The sequence below is a fragment of the Hyperolius riggenbachi genome, chromosome 7 (genome assembly GCF_040937935.1).
Source record: "Hyperolius riggenbachi isolate aHypRig1 chromosome 7, aHypRig1.pri, whole genome shotgun sequence".
NCBI classification, from domain to species: domain Eukaryota; kingdom Metazoa; phylum Chordata; class Amphibia; order Anura; family Hyperoliidae; genus Hyperolius; species Hyperolius riggenbachi.
The window spans coordinates 67,858,308-67,878,447 of NC_090652.1; the positions used below are offsets into that span (position 1 = coordinate 67,858,308).

Below are 20,140 nucleotides of genomic sequence, written 5' to 3' on the forward strand. Positions count from 1 at the left end.
AAAGTTTGCGGTTCTCTGCCATTGTGAACCCCAGAAGTTCGCCTGGAACCGTTCGCCGACAAACCGTTTGGGCCATCTCTAGTGGCAAGAAGGGATGGAGATCTCCCCAAATGGACCCACTAGTTCCGTGGGAGTCACCATGCTTTTTCAAGGAGAGAGGAATTCGCTTTCATTGCACTTTCATTTAAAGAAGACCTGTAACATAAAAAGTACCCCTGGGGGGGGGGGGGGGGTTACTTACTTCGGGAGGGAAAAGCCTCTGGATCCTCTTGAGGCTTCTCTGACCTTCTCCATCCCACAGTAGTTTTACTGCTGGGCCCCTCCGAGCAGCGGCTATGTAAACATTTACCTCTCCGGCTCCTGCAAAGGCGCAGTAACAGCTCTCGGCTAGGGATCAGGCAGAAATAGCAGATCCCAGTCATGTCCACTCCATTGCGCAGGCGCAAGTCGTCTGCGCCTGCGCAGTAGAGCGGCTCTAACTGGGATCAGCTATTTCCGCCTGATCCTGAGCGGATAGCCGATACTGTGCCTGCGTTGGAATCAGGGAAGGTAAATATTGCAGGCACTACAGCTTGACAAATTGTCGGCTGTGGCTTTGGAGGGGCCAAGCGAGACCACCGTGGGATGGAAGAGGAAAGGGGAAGCCTCAATTGGATCCAGAGGCTTCCCCCTCCAGAGGTAAGTATCCCCAGAGGCTCTTTTTTTTTGGTACAGCGTTTCTTTAAAATAGTTTTTTTCATGGCTGTCTCTGCCAAGAATCTTGCCTGTGCATGGCCTCCTCAAAGTGTTGCTAAGAGATTTGGAGTACTTCAAAATTCAATGGTAAAATGTAATCCAATTTTCTTGCACACAAAGATGTTATGCATGTTCCTTCCATGCTGCAATGTTATTATTGCATGTGTGTGTATGTTAAAAAGATTACTTTTTTTCTAAACATTATACATTTCATGGTAATAAATATGTATATTTTTTGCAGGTCCCCAGATAAAGTGATGGTCTATCTCTGTGCCACAATGTGGCATGAAACCTTCAGCGAGATGCGGAAGATACTCACCTCTATGTTCAGGTAATATGATATCTGCACTGCAGGTGTAAAGCAGATCTGCCTAGTTCTTTATATGTTATTTTCCTGAATAGAGTGTTTGTGTCACAATTAGAACTCTTTGGGCATCTAAGTTGAAGGAACACTTTCGATTAAAACACCCTTTTTTAATGCTGTATGTTAGGGCACACATTACTACAAGTTCTAGGAGCAATTTCTTTCTTGATGCAGATCTGACTCTCTCTCTGCTGTAAAATCATCCGCCAGTTGAAAATACTAAAAAAAATGTTGGGCTCTGCAGGACTAGATCATGTTCCTGCACAGGGGGGTTGCTATCGATACCTCCGTGTATAGTTTATTAATCACCTTGCTGAAAGAATCTTATTCAGATGGTGGAAAGGGGTTAAGATTTCAGCAATGGGTGTTTATTGTCTTCACTTCTCTGTTTGCAAAGGCATTATCTGGGTCTTTATCAGTGTCTCTCTCTCCCAGCATGAGCTGCACACAGCAACCTAGGAAGTGGATGCAGCCAGGAGTGTAATATCACAAGCAGCCAGCCAGTCAGGAGTGGTGTATATACATCTCCCTGACTGCTAGTTTTATTACAGCAATATCTACCTGTTACCTCAGGGTCCTCCTCAGACTCTCCTGCACACTGTGACACAGTGAAGTATATTTATCAGTTGTGTGAGGAATGAAGGATGATTTTAAAGCAAGGGAGAGAGAGGGAGAGAAAGAGAGAGAGAGAACTGGGTGGATAAATAAAGTGTCCCTAGCATTAGTGGTAATGTGTACCCAAAGATAGAGTATTAGTAAAGTTTTTTTAATTGATAGTGTTCCTTTAAATTTATTTGGAACCTGTAATAAAAAAGCCAGATACATAATTAAGGAAAGGGAAAGCTCTGGGTCCTAAAGAGTCTTCCTGCTCCTCTACCTATCCCCGTTGCAGCGCTTGCTCCCCCGTAGCAGGATTCAGCCAATTTGGTCAAATACTGCTGTCTCCACCGCTGAAGGGAGACTTTGGAAGTCTTCGAGAGCCTGTGTGCTCCCAAAGACAGTCCGCTCTGTACTTTGCAAGTGTGAGTGCCCTCTATTGTTCTCTATTGTGCACTCATGTGTGCGAAGTATGGAGCCACCTGTCTTCGGGAGGAATCGGCTCCCGAAAATTTCCGAAGTCCCACACAATGGGGGTTCAAACGGGGAATCTAGCGCTGCACCGAGGACACTGGCAGAGGAGTCAATTGGACCCAGAGCCTTTCCTCTTCTTAGGTCAGTATCTGGCTTTTTTTCTGGCTTTTTTTCTGGCTTTTTTTGTTTGTTTACTTGTTTTTTATTTGAATCCCAATGACTTTAATTTAATTTTTCCTGAATGGGTTCCGTGTGAAGTGGAAAACTCCCATCTAAGGCTTCTATTACTAGACACATTGATACCCCAAAGGAAGAATAGTATTATTTAGGATAAGGTATTTCATTCAAGAAAATAGAGATGGGAACTAGGATGGAAACCTGGACAACTGTGAAGTTTCTATTGGTTTATTTCTGGCAAAGCTGATGCAGATTTGAAAGCAATGCATTGCTCTGTGAGGGTTTCTAGTGACAAATCAGAGCAGTTTGAGGGGTCTAATTTACAGATGCTCCAAGAATGAAAAAGAATGCAGGACATAACCTAGCTAGTCTGATCTAACCTTTAAGGTCAGCTATTTGGCAAGATCCCATTGGAGCTAATACTTGGGTCATGTGGACCACAACATACTTGTGCATGGTTTCAGTTGCATGTACAGAACCACAATGACATTTTTTATCAATGAATCCAGGTTGTACACATCACTGTAACCATACGACTATTAACAGTAGCATTTTACCAATTCTCACTATGATAGTTCTTGATCTAACTGAGATGACTGCAATTTTTTTTTGTCACATAAAAAGAACACAAAGACAATAGAGGTTAAGACAGATGCCTTAAAAATAAATGATAAAATATGTTAACTATAGTGATAATAATCATAATCTGTAAATTATGATTACATACATTTTTCATAATTTTTCACAATTAGTCATACATAATTAGCATTTGGACATTCAATTGATTTAGCATAATCCATTCTTATTTTTGCGTAATTACAGGAAATTTTGCATAATTTCATGGCGAATTTTGCGGTTAATAGTGATGCATGCTATCATTACCAAAACTGCTACATAAAATAGTGCAAATTGAAATTGCATTTAAAATACAAAGAAAAAAATGTTTTTTAAATGTATTTCTCTGAATTTAAAAAACATTTTTATAAATTCAAAATCAAATTGCTCAGAAAGTACAAGTTCTTTTTGAGAATTTTTTTTTTCCTTATTCCCCCTCTCCCTTAATATACGAGGTGATGATAGCATGTATGGGAACTGTTCTATTACCCGCTAAAGTCGGCATGAAATTACGCAAACATTACGCAAACATTATGTGAAATTGCGAAATTACGGTTCCTGATTGTGTTTACAAAAGAAATTTTGAAGTTTGCATTGTAATTGCAAAATATGATGCAAAATTACAATGATGTGTAGTTTATGCTCATCACTAATTAAAAAAAAAAAAAAAACAGGCAGCTTTATCACCAAAAAGGACACCAACATTTTGTAAACAAAAAAAGTCCTTTTACCAGAACAATTTAGCTTTGAGTACCTCTATACAAATGTATGGGTCTAAAACTTATTTAACCCCAGAGGATACTCATGATACTTAGAGTACATGTGATTGCATGACTTATTGGCATTCTTAACTCATTTTATACAGATTTATAAATTCACTGCTTTGGTTTTCAAATGCATGTATTAACCACTTGAGGACCACGGTGTTAAACCTCCAAAAGACCAGGCCATTTTCACAGATTGGACCACTGCAGCTTTAAGGGCTCGCTTCAGGGCACAACTCAGCACACAAGTGATCCCCCTCCCTTTTCTCCCCAGCAACATGACTCTCTGTGGGTGGGGTCTGATCACTCCCCAGATTTTTTTTTAATTATTATGATTATGCAAATTTTCACATACATTTTCACAATTACGCCTATCCGTAATTACAATTTGTAAATTAAATTGATTTTGCATAGTCATTCGTAAATTTGCGTAATTTTCACGTAATTTCATCCCGAATTTAGCAGTGAGTAGGAAAGTCATTTTTTTTTCAAAAAGACCTTGTAGTTTTTGAGAAAATGTATTTTAAATATGCAAATAAAGTGTTTTTTTTTTAACTCTGAAAAATGACAGTTTAAAAACCATTATTCTTTGCATTTTTAAAACCAATTTTCTCAAAAACTACAAGGTCTTTTTGAAAAATTATTTTTTGACTTGTACCCACTATTCTCCTTAACATATGTAGACATTTTGGTAGCAATAGCATGTATGGGGGCTTTGCTATTAATCACCAAAATCAGAACAAAATTAAGCAAAATTTTGTAAATAATTACGCAAAATTATGAAATATTACTATTACATACAAAATTAATTACCATTTTCTCAGAAATTTAATATTACGATTACGATGTGTAATTGCGAATTTTGTTGGAAAATTTTGCATATGCGAAATTTCAGTCCACCACTGGTCATACTTGCAGGACCTGCTAGTTGCAGGTGCAGATCATTCTCCGATGTAGACATAATACTATGTAATAGAAATCTGACCCTTTCCATTGAGAATTTGCTGGCTTCCTGCTTATTATACCTACCCCACTCCAATACTACTAAATGAATTATTAACCTTACATGAACAAAGACCTGCCTTCTATGTTGTCTTGGCTCAGTATGCATATTTCTATAATTGAATGTTCACCCTCACCATAACCAATAATTTCCAACCAATTTTTTTTTCCTAGACTGGACAAATTTAAGCCTTCAATGCAAGATGAGACTTTCAGTTTTGAAGCCCACATTTACTTTGATGATGCTTTTGTGGATGACTCCCAAAGTCAACAAGGAGAGAAGAAAAGATATGTCAACAGCTATGTGGAATGTCTGGTCCATGCCATCGAAGAAGTGTACAGGTGGGTACAAATAAGAAGTGCGATATTGGTTCATTAAGAACTAAAGACTACTCAGGTTTTATTATTTTCCATATTTATTTCCATGTAGCAGTCCTTGCTAGATTCAAATATTAACCAGGTCAAAGTTGCTAAAGGTTACAGAGAAATAGACAATTTATGAGAATAATATCCAGGTTTGGTTCCGCTCTAAATAGATACCGATCACAGAGCAATCAATTGTTTTGCCACATCGGATTGCAGTCTAAAAGTATATGGCCAGCTTTACTCAAACGCTTACTCAGACAATGGCCTCAGATAAGCAGCTCCGGGCCGCCCATGAGGAGGGTGAAGCAGGTTGCTCAGGCAGTGGAAGTGGGGGGAGGGTGCCCGCCTGGCTGAGGGGGGGGGGGGGGGGGCTGGAGGGGATAACAGCCAGGAAGGGGGTGCACAGTGGTGGAGTGGGGGATCGGCCCCACCCTCTCTCCCTCACCTGGGTCCCCCTGGTCCGCGCTCTCCCACCAGCTATCAGCGCTGTGTATAAGTGTCAGCCAGGCAGCGGGCGGGGAAGCAATGATTCACCTCCTTCCGTTCCTGTGCTGCGTTCCAATGCTCGTCACTTCCTGCAATGCCACCGACTGTACTGTGGAAGTACAGTGGGTGGCATTGCAGGAAGTGACATGAGTGGAGGAACGCAGCGCTGGATCACGAAAGGGGGTGAGTCATTGCTTCCCCCCGCTGCCTGGCTGACACTTATACACACCACTGACAGCTGGAGGGGCAGCGCGGACCAGGGGGCCCAGGTGAGGGAGGGGGGTCTGACACCCCATAAGCCAACAAGGTTGGTTACCATTCTGTGTTATAACCTTGACAAAGGGGACCCCTCCGGGCCTCAAAACAAATAGTTGGCTTATGGAATGGAATTGTGTCACATTTATTGAATAAAAGCAGACTTGGTCTACAAGTGATGTGCGGACCTTTCTGGATTTGTTATTGACTGTACTTACGGTCCTGCACCTCCACAGTGGTGTGCGATTTTTCCTCTGGACTTTATTTTTGGTTGTGTTTTTATTTATTTTTTCAACTCTTTGTAAAAATGGGTAAGAGGTACATCAGTACCTCTATACTCATGTTACCAGGGAAGGGGGCAGACATCTGGGGGTCCACTTGTTAAAGGGGACTCCTGGATGCCACTATGAACTCACTAGGGGGGCCACAGCCCCCTTCTCCTCCTGGGCACCGGAGAGGTGTTCTCAGAATTTCCTTATTTTCAAAAGCTCTTCCTGGATGGAATTGGAACCATCCAACAGCTAGAATAATGAGCATTAGTAGGCAGGCACCTGCATGTTTGTTCAGGGTCATGACAGAAGTTGCTCTTAAAAGTAATTAATTACATTTTTAGATTCTTCCACAATGAGATGGACTAGTCCAAAACCTGTCAGTAAATCCCATTTCAGATGGATGACTGAACTGAGCATTTTCAAACTTGCCTAGCAGTTCAGCTTCCTGGATGGGCGCTGTACACAAGAGCTTGCTGCACACTGAATAGGGACTGTCTACCAATATCTGACTACAAAACTTTGTATGATTTGTTATCTGTGGCTGAGCAGATGCAGTTATTAGAACAATTGTGCAGAGAGCAGAAACTTATTTTCTCTCTGTGTCCATAGTTGTCAGTCTCTCAGGACAGGGAAAAGAAACCTCTACTCCCACCGGTCCCCCTGCAGCTGCATCCCTGGCAGGGTCTATTATTACGCCCCTGGAGCCAAGCTCTCAGTTCTATGCTGTCACGTACATACAGAGCAGTTTACACCTGACACGTTCATGAAAACATAAAAATGTTTTGACTCAAAAATAACGTTTAAGTACATAAAGTGCTTGATGGAAAAACAGAGGAATAGCAGTATTTTACAGTGCTTCCATTTGGTCTCGTCACCTTCAAACTTTATTTAGTTTTTACTTTTTTTTTACTTTTACAGCACTATATTCTAGCAACCTTGTGACATGGTGAGGGCACACCAGTCCTGCATGGACAGTCCAATATAGAGCGTGTTGCTGTTACCTATCTGGGGGAGGAAACTGACTTAGAATATAATATACCTGCTATCTGGTAGCAGCTGGATATTATTGTGTCTGCTCTCGTTCAACTTGCTGAAGGGTCACTTTTGTAGGAAGTTCAAAACTTATAGCAAAGGTTGTTGTACATGTGCACACAAGTCACAGTCATTTAAGGGATCATTTCAGTTTAGGACTGGGCTAAAATAAGGAATGATGAGTCTAAGGAAGGGTGTGTAAAAGAAATATGAGGATAATTTAGATCAGAATATTTTTTTTTTATTGGTTAAGAATTGCTTTCATTGGGCAATTGCTCTCTAAACATAGACAATATAACAATCAAGTTACAGTCACACAAAGGTTCTGGCGCTCCCCCTACACTCCTATAACAGCTTAAGTTTCCGGCTCACCCCAGCCAAAAACCTTCAGAAGACACGTCAGCACTCTGTCACTGCCAAAAACTCTGTACTGCTCGAATCAGGCTCTTACCACTTAAAGTGGTGTCACCTGAAGGGCGATTCAAAGACGCTCCGGTGTCCCTTAGTACTCCAGTTACTTCCTCTTGGTCCCACCGCAGGTGTGCTGGAATCTGGTTTTTAGCTGTCCCTACTAGATCAAACTCTTTCCCAGTGTTTTCTCTGCTCTTTCCTCCACTCTGTTTCTTCTAACAGTTTCCACTCAGCTGTGGTCAGGTGACCTCACAGCTATGGGTACCGTGGCCTGTAGGAAACATAAAAAGGCAGAAAAGAGGTGCGCTTCTGTGTGGCACTTATAAGATTTTTCAGCTTGCAAAGACATATCATGGGTTTAACCCTGTACAGCAAAGGCTTGAAGTCCAATATTTCCATGAATCACATAACATTGTTTTGTTTTTTCAGTTCGGCGGAGCTTACCTCCGCCGATGCGGCCTGCGGCGCATCCGGAGCTTCCGGGTTGTCTAGCCGCATCAGCGCTGATGACGTCAGCTGCGCTCTGGCGGAGGAGCTCTCTCACGTGAGCGAGAGGTTGTGTGAGGGCGGCCGTGTGCGCTGTCAGCGCCGTGCCCCTTATGCCCTTAAAGAGCGTGTCAGCTGACCTGCTGTCAGCTGACACGCATAGATCCACCTCCGGATTCTGATTCACTGGGCAGGTTGGGGGCATGCCTTGCCTGTCATCCCGGGCTTCTTAAACCTCATCCTGACAGTCTCACGTTGTCTGCTCTAGCTAACACAACCTTGGGAAGGCTTCAGACCTTAGTCAGTACGTGTGTGCTTTGAACCGGCAGGACCCCGCGGATTTCGCACTAGTTCAGGCCTTGATTATTACTTTGATATTATCTGTTACCGACCTCTGCCTGAATACTCACTCTGATTTTGTCTCCTGATTCTGTACTTTAGCCTATCTGATCTGTTGCCGACCTCTGCCTGAATACTCACTCTGATTTTGCCTGCCGATTTTGTACCTTGCCAATCTGATCTGTTGCCGACTCGATTTGCCTGACCATTCTCAGTATCTGTATCGCAGTGTCAGTTTTGCCTTCTACTGTCACTGACTGTATTGTACGGCGCATCCCTGCCTGGGAGCGTCTGATATCTACCTGTCTGCTAGTGTCCCTCACACAATAGCAGATCGTTACATTATTGTACGGCGTTTCCCTGCCTGGGAGCATCTGATATCTGCCTGTCTGCTAGTGTCCCTCACACACCAGCAGATCGTTACATTAGAGCAGACCATTCACATGGAGGAACTTTGTAAACAAGTAAAAAACCTCACTATGGCTGTTGCCAACCTGAGTAACACAGTAGCCGCGCAACAGCAGCAATTGGACGGTTTGTTGCAGGTTGTCCGCACCTTACAACCGCAGCAGCCAGTCCAAGCGGCTCCACCCATACCAACGGTAGTAGAACCCAAAATGCCCTTACCCGAGAAATTTTTTAGGGCATAGGAGTGATTTCTGCAATTTTAGAAATCGTTGCCAATCTTATTTTGAAATGAGGCCTATTTCCTCAGGCACTGAGCTTCAGCGAATTACCCTGATCAAAACGCTTTTACAGGGTGATCCCTAGACTTGGGCCTATAATTTACCTCCCCAGCATGAAGCCCTTAGGTCAGTTGAAGATTTATTTGATGCTATGGCAATAATTTACGATGATCCAGATATGGCTGCTATCGCTGTGCGTAAACTCCGTAGTCTCTGTCAGGGACGTAACACTGCTGAAGACTACGCAGCGGAGTTTAGGAAATGAGCTAGTGCTTCTAGATGGGAAAACTATGCCTTGCTTGACCAGTTTTTAATTGGGTTATCCGATAAAGTTTCTGGGAGATTAATTGGTCATCCTGAACCCCGATCTTTAGACGGGGCCATTTCTCTGGCCATTAAAGTTGACCGCAGAATCCGCTATCACCACCAAAGCAGATCTCGGCCCTTTTCACGCAGCTCTGTCTCTACCCCCAGTTCGAATCCTATTCATGCTGATCAACCTATGTAGTTAGGTCACGCTAAACTGTCTGATATTGAGAAACAAAGAAGGAGGCAGGAGGGTGTGTGCTTTTATTGTGGGGAGATAGGGCATGTGGCAGAATTGTGCCAAGAGGTCGGGAAACTCCTCCGCCTAGGTTCTATCCGGGGTGTACCCCTAGGCGAGCTTCAAATGCCCCAAAAAATTGATAAATTGCTGCTGCCCATTAGAGTCTCGCTAAAGGATTCCAAATTCTCCTCACAAGCCTTTATAGACTCAGGTGCAGCAGGAAATTTTATTGATTTTGACCTTGTGGGGAAATGGGATATTCCTTTAATACCTATGTAGCATAAACTATATGTGACAGGAATTGACGACTGTCCCCTACAGGATAAACAACCTCTTTCCCAGACTGCACCACTCACTTGTCAGATTGGTATCTTTCATGTCGAAAAAAATGCAATTTTATGTTCTCAAAATGTCTTCCTGTTCTATTGTTCTTGGTCTCCCTTGGTTGCAAAAGCACTCTCCTCAATTTGATTGGAGGTCAGGACAACTCACGTCCTGGTCTCCTTTTTGTCAGAGGAATTGCTTGCAAAAATTGCCTCTCCATTCAGTTAAGATGGTCTTGGAGGGAGTGCCTGCGCATTATGTTCATTATTCTGATGTTTTCTCACCCCAATCGGCTGATAAACTTCCTCCACATCGATCTTTCGATTGTCCCATTGATTTACGACCTGGTACTATGCCTCCCAGGGGTCATATCTACCCCCTGTCTGGTCCTGGAAAAACTGCCATGAAAGAATACATTAAGGAAAATTTGGAGAAGGGTTTTATTCGTCCTTTTATTCTCCAGCTGGGGCAGGTTTTTTCTTTGTACAGAAAAAAGATGGTGGTCTTCGACCTTGTATTGATTATAGGGGTTTAAATAACATTACTATTAAGAACAGGTATCCTCTGCCGCTCATTGAGGATTTGTTTTCCCAGGTTACTGGAGCACAGATTTTCTCTAAATTAGATCTAAGAGGGGCGTACAATTTAATCAGGATCAGACAGGGGGATCAGTGGAAGACGGCCTTTAATACTCAAGATGGCCACTACGAGTATTTAGTAATGCCGTTTGGTTTGTGCAACGTGCCCACAGTCTTTCAGGACTTTGTAAATGAAATATTAAGTAATGTTCTTGGCCGGTTCGTCATTGTTTATTTAGACGATATTCTTATTTTTTCCAAAACTTTAGATGTACATCGTCAGCAATGTAAAATTTGTTCTACAAAAATTAAGGGAGAATTCGCTCTATGCCAAGTTAGAGAAATGTGTCTTCGAAGTCAAAGAGATTCCCTTCCTAGGATATATTATTTCCGACTCCGGGCTTTCTATGGATCAAAAGAAATTCGCGGCAGTGCTGGAGTGGCCTCAGCCCCTAGGTTTAAAACCCCTACAGAGGTTCTTGGGTTTTGCGAATTATTACCGCAAGTTTATTCGCAATTTCTCTTCTATTGTAGCTCCTTTAGCCGATATGATTGGCATAACTTAATAATATGTATTTAATTGATCAAAAAAATATTGCACAAATACACAGTGCAGTAAGCATTGGGGACACTAAATATCTGATTTAAATATTTTTAGTAATTTTTCATCTTAAGCCCCATCTACACCGTATACATTTTTTGTTCAATTTGATTCATTGATTCGATTCGATTCAATCCGACATGTCCGATCGGGATTCGATTGTAGCTTGCTGGGGGCTTATAAGGTATTCTTTTTTTTTCTAACTTAACTTGACTTATTTTTTTATAACTTGACATTTTATTGAAGGTTTTCAACATAAACAAGAATATAAACATTAGAGGAGATGGCAATAAGATCAAATAATGCATTATCACATGTAAGTGGTGAGATATAAAAGGATCTATAGGTTGCAAGACTTTAATATATAAAACATGAGAAATTGAAACAATAACTAGGAAAAACTGAACTCCCAAAACATCCTAGAGTGATAAGACATAGGTTCTAGCACAGAGATCAGATGAATTGTACACACAATTGTCTAAGAAGTGGATACTATAAGACAGGAAATAGAAGATCAGTGGCAATATTGTGTAATAAACACCCCAAAAGGATCATCAACCAGTTATGCCTCTTAGTTTATTTCCTATGTCTAAGCAGAACTTCTCTGTTGAGAAGAGCTTGATGTAGGATGTGTTCTATATTAGGTGGTGGGCAATTCTTCCAATTAGAAACTATAAAATGTCTGGTGGCAAAGATTAAATGTGTGACTAATAATCTATGATCATGTGGGATTTAATGTCGCTCCATGTGGAGTAAGGCCAGTTGGGGAGAGGGAGAATTGTCCAATCTATGGATTTAGATATTTCAAAAAATAATTGTATCCATACCAGTTTAATTACGGGACTTTGCCACAATAAGTGATACATTATGCCTACTTCTCCACAATTGCTTAAAGGGAACCAGAGAGGAACGAGGGGTGAAAAAAGGCAAGGATTTTATACATACCTGGGGCTTCTTCCAGCCCCATAAGCCTGAATCGCTCCCACGCCGCCGTCCTCAGCTTCCTGGATCCGCCGGTTCCGGGCCCGTCACTTCCGCCGGACGCGGGCAATTGTCTGCATCACAGGGGCTCCCTCCATACATGTACGCATGCGGCTGTGCAGTAAGCAGTCACATGCGTATCTGTATGGGGACTGGGGAGAGCACCCTGTGATGCGAAAAATTGGCCGCGTCCGCCGGCCGACTTGCCGACTCGTGGCAATGACGGGACCCGGTGGTGGCAGATCTAGGCAGCGGAGGACGGCGGCGTGGGAGCGATCCGTGCGTATGGGGCTGGAGGAAGCCCCAGGTATGTATAGTTCATCCTCTCTGGTTCCCTTTAAGGTATTCTATTGATGAGGTGAGAAAACCTCTCCTGTGAGAAAACACAGGAGAAAACGTGATTGAAAAAGGACGTAAATGAGGTGGTTGGCCAAATTTGTGCTAAAAATTCCTTCACCATAGGCAGAGCTGGGACAAGGTCCTCCAGCACCCAAGGCTGAGACACCAAAGTGCCCCCCTCCATCCCTCCCACCCCAGCCGTCACACACTGATTGCTATTAGACTAAGAAGCGCAACAGGGCCCACAACCTCACCAACACCTTAATATCTAGTTCTCTGGCTGGCAGTCACTGCCATGTATCCCCTATCCTTATTTCTTTCTGCTTCAAACACAATTAGGAATGACAGCTGAATTAATTGTGCGCCCCCTCCTACACTGCGCCCTGAGGCTGGAGCCTCTCTAGCCTATGCCTTGGCCCGGCCCTGACCATAGGATAGGTAATGTATAGTCACAGGCTGGGGGAGCACCACAGGTGGCAGCAGAAGCTCCACAGGCTGTGAATCGATTTTAAGATGAAATTGATTCAAAATCTGTGTGCAGTAATGGCCAGCCATTAGATCCTTCTGTGATCAGATTCGATCAGAGAGGGATCTCTCTGTTGGTCGATCTGGTGTCAATTGACCAGTGTATGGCTGCCTTAATCTATTAGAGGCAGAGGATCAGCAGGACAGCAGGAAAGCAATGTGCATTTTTTAAAGAGAGTCTGAAGCGAGATTAAATCAATTATTTTAATTTGTATTAATGTTAAGCACTGTAGCTAGTGCTAAAACGCCACTATCCCACAGCAAAATGAGGAGTTTATAACCCCCAAATCCCCTCTGCAAACTGCGAGGAGCACTTCTTGATTGAGGCAAAGCTAATGGCTGTAGCTCTGACTCTTTGCGCGTCAATCCCCACCCCTCTCAGTCTTCCTTCACTGAGAGGGGCGGGGAGAGGCAGAGATCTGTCAGGCAGATTGACGAGCATGGAGGCAGAGCTACAGCTCAAAGCTCTGCCTCCTTGAGCAAAATCCCTGACCAAGAAAGTTGTGGATTTTGCAGAGGGGATTTGGAGGCATAAACCCCTCGTTTTGCCGCGGGATAGCGGCGTTTTAGCACTAGCTATAGTGCTTAACATTAATACCAGTTAAAATCATAGATTTAGTCTTGCTTTAGAGTCTCTTTAAAAGGAAATAAATATGACAGCCCTATATCCCTTTCTGGGCTGTTGTCTTTTAATAAGAAAGGAAATCATTAGAATAATACAGTATTTGATAAAAAAAAATCTCCTGTTTTATCTTAAAAAAATGTATCTTTTACTATCTCACCAGTTAAGTAAAATAAGCAAAATATTTTACATATTTTGCAGATCGACCATGACCCAACTAGAAAGGGAAGTGAATTTAACCAGTAAATGCCTATAGCTGTTGCTTCATGACTTGCATGATGGCTAATTGATTAGCTATTGTATAAACTTTGACTAGCTTTATTGTTTTTTTTTTGTCATGGTTTTTTTTAACATAAATTCATGCATATATGGGTCGTGACTGCAGCATACAAGGAGATTGACATTTGTTCTAACTCCTCCTTCAGTGGGAGAGGCATGTGCCCCACCCTGCTCTGTTACCACCTATATAAAAACAGATGAGACCTTGTGTGATTTTGAGCTATGATTAAGGGCAATATCTGGCCCGAAACATGTCAGCTGTGCTTTTACTGATATGAGGACACGTCCCAAATAAAGATTTTGAGCATTTTGAGCAGAGATATTGTTGCGGACCTTCCATTTCTACCTGCTACTTTGTTTGGATTGAGCAATCCAGGATCCAGCACTGTCTCTACCAGCCTGCAGTGTAGCGGTGTACCTTCTCTATTGTATCATCTTTTTTTTTGTCAGTTTTGAATGCATGGATAAACTAACAAATATATATATATATATATATATATATATATATATATATATATATATATATATATATATATATATATATATAAACAAGCTAGGCATCCGATATATTTTAATATATTAACCTACTAATCTGTACCTTGCACAGTAACCATCTATAAATAAAAAGAACCATGGATCGTGTTGCTTTACATTTTCAATGTTTATTAAGTATTTAAAAAAAAAAACAGAACAAAAATGTAAAGCAACATGATCTATGGTTCTTTTATCTATCCCATAAACACCTCACAATCTCTATGAAGAATATATTGTTGTCTTCATTATCTTATTAAAACTTGATTTTTCCACAAAAAGTTGAATCTGGATGTTTGTTGTCTTTGTGGGGGAAGGAAGCCTATGAAAGGGGTCCATCCGAAAATGGCGCAGGGAGAAAAATGGTGCACCGTTCTGCCGATAAATGTATCATAAAACGCTATTTACCGTTTTAATGTAAATACAATAAAACGGTAAATTTCGTTTTATGCTACATTGATTGCAGAGCGGTGCGCCATGATAAACATGCAGGGCTGGGGGAGAGAGGCAGCGGGAGACTAGAGGGCATAGGCAGCGGATGTATGCAGAGGCATACGTTACCTTATCCTGGGCCGGCGATCGCTCCTTCCCTCCGCTCCTTCCATTCGTTTGCTGTAGTCCCGCAGCCGGCCAATCAGCATGCGGAGACTGAAGCCACATGGTGATTGGCCAGCTGCAGGACTACAGTAAACGAATGGAAGAAGTGCAGGAGCGGAGGGAAGGAGCGATCGGCGGCCGGGACAACGTAACGTATGCTTCTGCACACATCCTCCCCGCTGCCTATGCCCTCCAGTGTCCCGCTGACTCTCTCCTCCCCCGACCCCCGCTGCATTCTTGAACAATTATAACGCTATTTAGCGTTATAAGTGTAAGGCACACTGCCTGCGCCATTTTTTAACACTTATAACGCTAAATAGCGTTATATAATGTAAGTCTATGGGGCGCCCTTTGTATTCCCCTGGCGCTGTGCGCCATTATTAACTGTCACGTATGAAAGGACTATGATAGTGACATACAGTGATATAGGTTATAGGGCTGCTATATAGGTGTGCAGGATACTGAAGACATATGGTCAACATTGGGAGTTGCCAAACGTAATGCTCTGCAAGGAAGTAAACTACCAAAGCGTCAGACGCAAAGAGAAGAGGCTGGGTAAAACATTTTCCAAGCACTCACTGGTCCAAATGTATACATATTCAACTCTATGTTCACACAGTGCACATAAAGTCAAGCTCAAGTTACATAAACTATGCAATGCATGTTATGTAAATAGCATAGTTGCCATTACATTTTAGTATAGTTCATCTAAGGTAGTAAATGTGGGCCATTGACACTTCATGGTTATAATTTTTTTTTTTTTTTTTTTTATAAACATGAACCATTCCAGGCTGATTCTCCAGACTGTATCCCTGAATTACCCAGTGTATACATGTATTACTGGTGTCCCGTGCACAAAGGCAAACCAAAAACAGGCTATTGTGTACAGAATAAAGCCCTGTATGCATGGTAGAGGAAACATGGCTAAGTGTCCAAAAATGACTGCCTCTGACAAGACCCCAGCATGTGTACAGCAGCACCCATGCTCCCTTGGCTACGCAGCCAGTGATCTGCCTGTTGGATCGCTTTGGCTGATAGCATTGTTCTACCCACTTACTCCGTCGACCATGTGATGTCCCTGCTGGTGGTACTCTGTTGATCCCCCCGCCAAGCATAGGAGGAGAAGACGTTATTAGCCTGCAGGCTAATGATGCATCTGTACAGCCTCGGCCCTACAATTTTGCCTGTGGGATTGGACGCCAATCCTTGCCAGGTGACGTGCTTTGTACGTGTGTACAAGACTTTAGGCAAATGAGTTAGTATGTGGCCCATGGTCTACCCACAATCATTGAGATGTAAAATAGGTCATATGCTGCCTACTGGACACTTGATTTACATAACGGAGAACACAAAAGAGTACCGTATAATGTACTGTAGATGTATCACTCTAGAACTAATCTGCATTCAGGGCCATATCAGGACATTTTGGCACCTAAGGCAAGGCACTTGTTCCCTGCCCCCCACCTCCTAAACTTATGACTAGGGTGTCTGTTGTCACATTAATTGCCTTTGTTGCCACTTTGATTTTAAAAAAAAATACTGTTTTTGTGAAGTCTGGGTCTTTTACAAGTAGGAATATTGTCCTGGAAATCCAAAAAAAAAGGCAAATATCAATTCAGACAAAATCAAAACAATTGCAGCTTCATTAGCTAATGAACAGTACCTGCCATTTATTGTAATGATCGCCAGGTAGCCTTTGTTATGGAAATCAGTAGTGCCCATTTATGTGTTAAAATTACCATTTATCTACAGTAGGAATTAAAGAGAACCCGATGCAAGTATTTGAAATTTTAAGAGACCACAGAGGCATGTCCTGTGCATAATGACAGGCCTCTGGGTCTCGCTATTGCCCCCTCTAGTCCCCCCGGGGTTTCCTGTGCCCCCCTGTAAAAAGCGACCCGGCTACCAACAGTCTCCATGTCGCTAGACGTCTATTTACCTTCTGTATGTCATTCAATGCGCGCTCCCCCACCTCTGTTCCTGCTGCTGCCCACCTCCTGTGATCTTCCTCCAATCGGAAGCTAAGCCGCGACCTGGGAGGTACTTCCTGGGTCACAGCTTAGCTTCCGATTGGAGGAAGCTCACAGGAGGCGGACATCGGCAGAGGAGCGCATATTGAATGACATACAGAAGGTAAATAGATGGCTAGCAACAAGGAGACTGTCGCTAGCTGGGTGCTTTTTACAGGGGGACACAGGAGACCCCGGGGGGGGGGGACTATAGGGGGCAATAGCGAGACCCAGAGGCAAGTCATTATGCACAGGACATGGGTTCTCTTTAATAGAACTAGCAGTTGTCTATAATTCCGTAAGGCACAGTCTGCTAAGAATAGCTCCTTGGTGCCCCCTCAAGCAGCTGTCACTCCAGACATCAGCCTGGTTTGTCTATCCCTAAAAACAACCCTGTCTGCATTGATATCAGGTTTTTACTTGTATGTCTGCAAATTATGTTTTCTTATCATTATTATATTCCTCTTCTTTTTTATTTATTGCATACGAAGAGGGTTCACTATGAACAAGAAAGACATATTTGTTCACACACCGACCTCAGCAGAAAACATCACACAGTCTATATTGTCTACGCCATATGGTGGAAGGCTGTTCTACAAACTTCCTTGTGGGAACTTATTGTATGTTCATCTGAAAGACAAGCAGAGAATTCGCCATAAAAAGAGGTGGTCACAGGTAAAACTGAAATCCTTTCAATATAAAGAACAGTAATATGTACCCTAAAAAATAACCTTCTCTTTCCCTTTTTTTTTACCACTTTACTCTTTCTACTCAACTGGTAGAGATGGCTGTTCATGTCCTCGGCAAACTGCGAACATGTGGCGTTTCGACTCGCCCCCTATACATCATCATAGAGCCAAACTTTGACCCCTTACCTCACAGTCAGCAGACACATGGCAGCCAATCAGCTTGCACCCTCTCCTGGACCCCCACCCCACTATTAAAAAGCAGTTGCGGTGCCCATATTGGATTCATTCTTTGCAGGCTGCTGACTGTTAGTGATGTCGCGAACCTCAGATTTTCGGTTCGCAAACCCTGTTTGTGAAATTCCGCGGAAGGTTCGATTCGCGGAAAAGATCACGAACCACAATACATTTCAATGGGGCGGCAAACTTCAAATTTTAGAAAAATTTCTACCGGCTGGAAAAATGATAAAAAAACATGTTTCAAGGGTTCTAATGCCTGGAGGAACACATGATTGAGTGAAATACACATCAAAAGTTCCAGGCAAAAATCTATATTCCACATAAACAGATCTCATTCAGTGTTCAATTACAGGCCTACACTGCTTTACAACATCACGCATTGTATCCCTCTCTCTCTCTCTCTCTCTCTCTCTCTCTCTCTCTCTCTCTCTCTCTCTCTTCCAGAGGAAGGAGGGTCTCATCTTCCAGGGAATTGTAGGCTTTTAAAAGCCATCTTACATACCTTGGCTGGGAATTGAACCCAGGTTTTGGCCAGGAATTGAACCCAGGTCTGAGTGCTTGGTAGTTAGCTGTCTTAACCGCTATACCACACACAACACTACATACTGAAGGCAGCCTAGCATGTACCATTATGATATAGTCTAGAGAAAAATGAGCTTGCTTAAAGATTTGTATGCTTTTAAAAGCCAGCTTACATACCTTGGCTGGGAATTGAACTCAGGTCTTGGCTGGGAATTGAACCCAGGTCTGAGTGCTTGGTAGTCAGCTGTCTTAACCGCTATACCACAACCAACACCTGGGTTCAATACCTGGCTAAGGTATGTAAGCTGGCTTTTAAAAGCGTACAAATCTTTAACCAAGCTCATTTTTCTCTAGACTATATCATAATGGTACATGCTAGGCTGCCTTCAGTATGTAGTGTTGGTTGTGGTATAGCGGTTAAGACAGCTAACTACCAAGCACTCAGATCTGGGTTTAATTCCTGGCCAAGGTATGTAAGCTGGCTTTTAAAAGCCTACAATTCCCTGGGAGGAGGTAGCCTAACTAAACTCTCCCTTGCAGCGTCTGTCAGCAGCTGTCCCTTAACTAATTAGTGCAGGCAGACTAGTGAGTAAAATGGCACAAGGACCTTCCCTTTTATAAAAGAGGGTGGGGCTCCAGGAGTGAGTGCAGTCTGATTGGCAACAATGTGCCTGCTGACTGTGATGTAGAGGGTCAAAGTTCTGCTCGATAGTGCATTATGGGGCGAACCGAACTTCCGCAAAAGTTCGCCTCCCTAGGCGAACGCGAACCACCAACGTTTACCTGGAACCGTTCGCCGGCGAACCGTTCGCTACATCTCTACTGTTAGTGAGAGCAGGGTCAGACTTGCTGCAGATAGATAGGGAAAGCATTAGCTAGGCTGTGTTCTTGTTCCTCACTTGCTGTGAAAGCACCCCAAACAGCCCTTTTGAGGGCTAGTACATCAACCTCCTGTGTTTTTTTTTTTTTTTGTGAGACACTCCACAGCCCACTGACACCCAGAGCTGTGTGCACACTACTACTGTTGCTGCATTAAGTTACAGGCTCAGTAGCACTCCAGTGCAATATCATTTCATATTGATAGTGCTATTGCATTTCTCTGTGTGTGACACTCCACAGCCCACTGACACCCAGAGCTGTGCACAATACTGCTATTGTTGCTACATTAAGTTGCATGCACAGTACCACTCCTGTGCATTATTTATAGGATTGTAATGTGATTTCTGCCCTTTAGGGATTAAAATTCGACTTTGCATCAACTCAGTCATTGTTGGTGGGACTTTTGGCACGGATCCTCCTCTGGTATGCCACAGTCCAGGTGTTAGACCTCCAGGTGTTAGACCCCTTGAAATAACTTTTCCATCACTTTTCCATCACTTCCAGTCTTTGTAGGCTTTAACATTTGCCTGCCCATTGAAGTCTATGGTGGTTCACCAGGTTCGCATGTTTGCGAACATTTGCGGAAGTTCGCGTTGGCTATTCGTGAATGGAAATTTCTATATTCGTGACATCTCTGACCAGGGGCATAACTAGAAATCACTGGGCCCCGCTGCGAAAATTTGGATGCCCCCCCCCCCTCATAGGTGCCAAATAATCGAAATGGGGCAGTGTTTCACTATAAAATAATTTTAATGGGGCAGCGTTTCGCCATAAAATAATCGTAATGCACCATAAAATAATCGTAAAGAGGGCAGCATT

At 42.9% G+C, this 20,140-nt stretch overlaps 1 protein-coding gene across 2 annotated transcripts in view; it reads left to right on the forward strand.

The window, feature by feature from the left end:
* Positions 1-20,140, forward strand: part of LOC137524327 (chitin synthase chs-2-like) — an 84,667-nt gene that overhangs the window by 19,230 nt on the left and 45,297 nt on the right. For both annotated transcript variants that reach the window (XM_068244059.1, XM_068244060.1), the window contains 3 exons: positions 977-1,066; positions 4,903-5,070; positions 17,486-17,669. In XM_068244059.1, the coding sequence (XP_068100160.1) occupies positions 977-1,066; positions 4,903-5,070; positions 17,486-17,669 (442 nt within the window). The remainder of the gene's footprint in view (positions 1-976; positions 1,067-4,902; positions 5,071-17,485; positions 17,670-20,140) is intronic.